The 6,655-nt window shown below is 45.5% G+C and overlaps 1 protein-coding gene across 1 annotated transcript in view; it reads left to right on the plus strand.

The window, feature by feature from the left end:
- The first annotated feature begins 231 nt into the window (after window positions 1-231).
- LOC106811271 (photoreceptor-specific nuclear receptor-like) overlaps window positions 232-6,655 on the plus strand; it is a 37,869-nt gene continuing 31,445 nt past the window's right edge. Inside the window, 1 exon segment of the mRNA XM_014814832.1 lies at window positions 232-548. Coding sequence (XP_014670318.1) covers window positions 232-548 — 317 coding nt within the window.

Below are 6,655 nucleotides of genomic sequence, written 5' to 3' on the forward strand. Positions count from 1 at the left end.
CTCACTCACTCACTCACTCACTCACTCACTCACTCACTCACTCACTCACTCACTCACTCACTCACTCACTCATTTACTTACCTATTCACCTACTCACTATCTTTTTTATTCACTTATTTATCACGTAGTTTTCCTCCTTTTCTTCTCGGAGTTTATTTCCCCGTCTCATATCGTTACGTAATTTTATAACGCGACGACGTTTTTCCACCCCCCGTAGATTCCCGATCGCCGATGTCGTCGGATTCGCGCTCGTCGCCGGAGTCGGTGTCGCCCGTCAACAACAACCACTCGCGGGTGGACTCCCGCGGTGAGGGTGGCGGGTCGCCACTCATCTTCGACCCGCGGGTCATCATGGGCGGCCTCAACAGACCGATGATTTCGGCGGAGACGGGCGGCATGGGACCGCCGTCGTCGAAGCATCAGATGTCGCCGGGGCTGGTGTGCGTCGTCTGCGGAGACACGTCGAGCGGCAAGCACTACGGCATCCTGGCCTGCAACGGCTGCAGCGGCTTCTTCAAACGCAGCGTCAGAAGAAAACTCATCTATAGGTAGGGATCGTCTGTGAGATGGGTGGGGAGGGGTGGAGGGTTGACGCGTCCATGGGGTTGAAGTTTATAGACATAAAATGGCGTCTGCAGATCATTTACGCGGCGGAACCTGATGTAAACTTAACGAGGCCACCGTGATAGTTTGTTGATGTTGTTGTATATTATCAAGAGTGTATAATTGAATAGACTGTTATTATACACTATTATCTTCCATCGGGGAAGATCTGTGATGATAAAAAATGTAATCCTAATATAGCCAGAGCAAGTTTAATATTCTGAAACCATAATAAGCGCTGAATAATTTCTGAAAAAGATATATATATATATATATAACACTATTGTTGCCGCATCCGTCGCACCTCAGAGAAATGGAATATTCTCGATGCGTTTCTCGTCCGGTAACATCTCGTCCACGAAGCTGTTATTTCTGTTCTTATATATTCATCTCTACTGTTCTCTCGGCGGTCATGCCGGCTAGTACCAGTGCGCCCGTTACGCCAGAAAAAAAGCACCTAAAGAGCTAATAAAGTGAAAACGTTAGTGCATAATTATGTCTTCAGTTGTTATCATTTCAATATTTTCTATGTAATTTGACTTGCGCTTAGAAAACGGAACGTTTATATATATACATATATATATATATATATATATATATATATATATATATGGTTATGCAATATTGAGTATTTGCCCTACTTTTTCTTTCCTATCGTTCAGATCACTAACCGTCACAGGTACCTAGGACATCAGTATCAAATTTCAAAGGTGAAAAACCAATTGTAATATATTTGGGTATATATATGTTATACTGTACAATTGCATTTATTCATGCACATTATAACATTTTTAAGCACTTTTATTAATATATGAAATTAAGATTTAAACGATTTATCAAACTCGCTCGAATATTTCTTACGATCATAAAGTACTATGCTGTGTCCATACAGCCCTGCATGTGCACAGGAAAGTATTCTGCACGCAATACTGTCTCTCATGAATATGGCAATGTACAATCAACAGCAAAGATCAATTCGGCGTCTATTTATCGCATGCGTTGAACAAATTAAGATACGCTTAAACTAGCTAGCAGACGCGTGCCTCTCCGCCATGAACACGAAGTACAAGATTGTTTATTTCGCCTTGCTAATTTGTGTGACTCGTATAAACGGACGACTATAACCAGAACACGCATGTGGTTGTCAACATTATGTCCTTATTATGTCGACACGTTTATTTTCAAACACCCTGTTTCAGAGCAAAATAATGGAAATAGCAACAATCGCGTTCGTAGTCTGTATATTCATCGAGCTCGGGCCACGTCGAATGCTTGATAGACACGTATATTTTACTCGACGCGCTGATTTTTGAACCATCCGTGAATCGTTCGTTAAAAAATTCCAGCCGGTTTCATCGCATTAACGTTTGCGGGCGGGTAGAACGCCATCGACAAATAAAAAAAGGTCCAATTCGTGAAAACAAGATCACGGTTGACACGGATGCGTGCGTTATGGGCAAGGGAATATTGCTTCTGATTCCGTTTACTGCCTGATGATGTGCGTACATGCGTATTCATGGGAATTATTAGGTCTGCGATTACAACTCCACACAACTAGAGTAACTACTTCTGATTTAACCGGTGGTAGAATAACCGGTGATTTTGATTTAACGGGTTTTGATTTAACCGGTGATAGAACAGTCCCCGAATGATAACACCTGATAGTGACGCGACAGCGTTCTCGTGCGACCTTTCTACCAGTGTTTGAATTCATCACCGTATTGACCGCATTTACCACAGTATCTTAAAAAACGTGAAATCTACTGCAGTATACAAGTTCATAAATATTGTTAGGTACGTATTAACTAACATCGCTTTAGCCCGCCATCACGTCAAGCACGGAAATATGGCGTTTGCATTTCCCTATTCAAAATCTCTGGAATAACTCATGTTATTTCGTTTCCTACAGATTTGTAAATTTTTCTACATTTCCTTTCTTTATTAATGAAACGAGGATATCTCTTACATTTCCAGCCACTTCCCTTGATCACAATTCTCTAATAATCACTCTTACTATTCCCTTCTATTGCGAATTTTCTGTTATCCTGCCTTCTAGTTCTTCGACTCCTAGTTCTTCTCTTGGCATTACTACTCCATTTCAGTGCTCCAGCCGAAGTTGCCGTCACTCTGTTTAGCCCCACTCTTATTTGCACTTTTCCTATTCCATTCCTCCCCTACCCGGATTTACCCTCTTTTTTTTCTAGCTGCTTCTCGTCTCCCTCCTTTAGAACGCTGATTTACTTCACTTCACTCTGCTCGTCGCGTTCATTTTTAAACCTCGCTGCTCGCATCATTTCACGAAACTACAAATATGCAATTTGCGATAAAATTAAATCAAGACGAGAACTTTCTCCACCCATTGTTACAATCGAAATATGTCATTATATCAACTTATATTGATTTAATAAAAAAATGAGGGTTTTCTGAGAGTTATTCAAATTTCTCTGAAAACAGACATAAAGATCACATAAGTGTGAGTTTTTTTTACACAGTTTTACAATAACAATATTTCGCAAATTTCAGGCAAAATGCCACCATACCATGCCACGCTACCATATTTTATATATATATACGTACGTGTACGATATGCCTACGCGCATGCGCTAGTCTTACGTCTGGGGTGTGATCATATATATATATATATAACGTACATAGTAGTTTAAGTTAAAGGAGCGTGCTTAATACTCCACATATATGGCGAGCCGTATTAGATGCCAACTGCCCACCCCACACAGAAAAGCTATAGTGTGAAAACGATCAACAATTAGAAATTGCGCTTAGCACAAAAAACCGATCGTATCTTGTTTCCCCGCGTGCGCATACTGTGGTGGTTCCTAAAAACACGGAGGCGGAGACAGGCAGAGGTAGCGACAGAGTCACATCTATATAGCTGGTCAGTATTATACGCCATCCACTGACGTCAGCTCGGTAGCCTGCTGCGACGATAAAGAACTCGCGCAGCTCCCTTCTTGACATTATTATTCGTAGAGATCGGCTGCGTCGCTGGCGGGCTGTGGCCATTACGCCGCGAAGCTGCTCTCTGATTGGGCAGGAGCGTCGGTGATCGACAGCCGAACTGAAGCCTTAGCGCTGCTCACCATAAGTGATAGTCTCTTCACGTGAGCACGCTTCCGTGATCAGAGATCCGTGACAGAGCAGACAACGCGGCACGGGCGCCGCGATACGGCGCTATTACGATACGCCGTGAGCGGGTGCACAGACGAAGAGCGCGCGAAACCGTGAGAGGGCCGGAGAGAAGACGGAAGGAAGGACAGCAACAAAGCCAGCAGCGCAGTAATGGAGATCCCTAATGGACCGTCTTCGTCATTAAACACAACAGGTTAGATTTCATGTGAATATATAACGTGATTTTATATTATATAATAATATAACGCACGCGCACGCGAATTCGAGCATATATATATATATATATATATATATATATATATATACGTGCGTGCGTGCGGTTGTGCGTAGATTTAAGTTTTAATTACTTAATGACTGATTATTCAATTATTGATTGACTGAAATAAAACTGGATTACGTAACCCAAACTATTGCATCAAGCAAATTAGTTTAAGTAGTCACACCTAGTTTATGCCGTACATGTAATTTAATTAAAACCTGAGATACACGCACGCGCGCACACACATACATACATACAAACATACATACATACATACATACATACATACATACATACATACATACATACATACATACATACATACAAACATACATACATACATACATACATACATACATACATACATACATACATACATACATACATACATACATACATACATACATACATACAATACATAACATACATACATACATACATACATACATACATACATACATACATACATACATACCAGTACATACATAATACATACACACACAACAAACGACCACAGCAGCCACACATACATACATACATACATACATTACATACATACATACATACAATACATACATAACATACAGTACATACATACAGACATACAGTACAACATACAGACATACATACTACATACATACATACATACATACAGACAGACAGACAGACAGACAGACAGACAGACAGGACAGACAGACAGACAGACAGACAGACAGACAGCGACAGAACAGACAGACAGACAGAACAGACAGACAGACAGAGAGACAGACAAACCAGAAGGAAGGTGGGATTATAGAGAGGTGTTATAGAAGAGAAAGCGAGAGAAAGCCGAGAGAGAGAAAGTGAGAGAGATAGAGGGGATGAAAAAGTAAAAGCGCCGCTGCGAGAAGGTGAGCAGAGCACGCGTGGGTGGAAGAGGAAAAATAGCGTATGAGCAAGAGAGGAAGCAAAGAAGAAACAAGAGACAGAACGGAAGCGATGGAGAGAGAGAGATACGCCCGAAAGAGAGAGAAGAGAAAGAGAGAGAGCAGAGGAGCAGAGAAGGAGAAGAGACGCAGCCGAAAGATCAGAGAGCCGAGAGAGAGAGATAGAGAGAGAGAGACAAGCGCGAAACGAGAGAGAGAGAGAGAGAGAGAGAGAAGAGAGAAAGAGAGAGAGGAAGAGGGGAGAGAGAGAGAGATAGAGGAAAGAGAGCGCGAGAGAGCGAGGAGAAGGTCGGGGTAGAAGGCAATGCGGAAATTTTTTTTTTTTTTTTTTTTTTATTATACAGAGCCGTGTCGATACTCGGATATTACGCTAATCGTGGGAACTCTACGCGAAGACTTACGGCGGAGAGCAGTGCAGGCCCATCAAAGCTGTCCCAGTAACTACGAATGCGTACGTGAAAGAGAGCGACGCGGGCGAGGAATGCAGCACATCCAGCAATCAAGGAAACCCAAGCAACCGCAACCCGCGTCATCACAGTGATGCCACGCCGTGAGCGCGTCAGCCACAACACACGCCCCTATACCACCCGCACTTCTCCGCCTACCAATGAGTTCGCGTGTCGAGAATAACTATATAAGCGTATATCGACGAATACAAAAAAAAATTCGCGATGGCTCCGTCAGTCACCGGCCGACTCACATCGAACACCATCCGTACACATACGCATACAAAACGATGCTGACACCTATAATCGCGTCGCCGCTGGGACCAAGTCCATCACTAATGCCTAGTAGTACTACTCCGCGCGACAGGGCGCGCCTCGACCTTTCTGGAGCAGAGGGTGGCTCCCAGTGTATAAGGCGGTGGGCGTGAGCTCGTGCGCGGCTACCTAAGTTCGCGCAGAACTTCTGCATGCAGGGTTACCCCGCGCGAGACGCGGATCCGCCGTGGCGGCTAAGCGGCGCTGAGGCGAAATACGCGAATGCCTCGCGCAGCCGAGCATCGAATAGCAAACATTTAGACATCAGCTAGCAGAAGGCTGAACTTAAACACTAGCGAGACTTTGAAAAGTGGCTCAGTAAGACGGAGTGAGGGTGCGGCGTGGCTATAGACGACGGCGGCGGCGTTACGCGGAGCAGCGAGCCACCGCACGAGGAGAGAGAGCAGCTATAGCCCGCGGCGAGCGAATGACGACGACACGCGTGTTGTTGTCGAACTGTACGGCGCCGGACTGCAATACACACAGGTGTTTCGCATTGTGGCGGGGTAACGCGGCGGCGCAGCCGCGCACTTGGTGACCTTTACGACAGACGAGAAAGTGTGCTGACGGCGTGGACTCTATACGCCGCACGGCGGCACACGCACGGTAGGGAAGGACCCCCGTGCGAGCAACCACAAGCCCGCCACACAGCACACTCACGCACGCACGCACGCACGCAGCGCAAAACGCACGTACGCACGCCACGCCGCACGCGACGCAAGCGCGCAACGGCACGCACGCACGGCACGCACGCAACGCAGCACGGCACGCACGCTACGCCACACGCGCGACGCTCGCACTCACGGCTCGACGCCCACGAACCGCATGACCAACGCATGCACAAACGCACACCGCACGCCCACGGGCACGCACGTACGCGACGTACACAGTCGAACGGGCAGCAACAAACTCACACATCACGCCCGACGCCAACAGCCACGCAACGTACCTCGAACGCA

This window comes from Priapulus caudatus, unplaced genomic scaffold (genome assembly GCF_000485595.1).
Source record: "Priapulus caudatus unplaced genomic scaffold, Priapulus_caudatus-5.0.1 Scaffold522, whole genome shotgun sequence".
Lineage (NCBI taxonomy): Eukaryota > Metazoa > Priapulida > Priapulimorpha > Priapulimorphida > Priapulidae > Priapulus > Priapulus caudatus.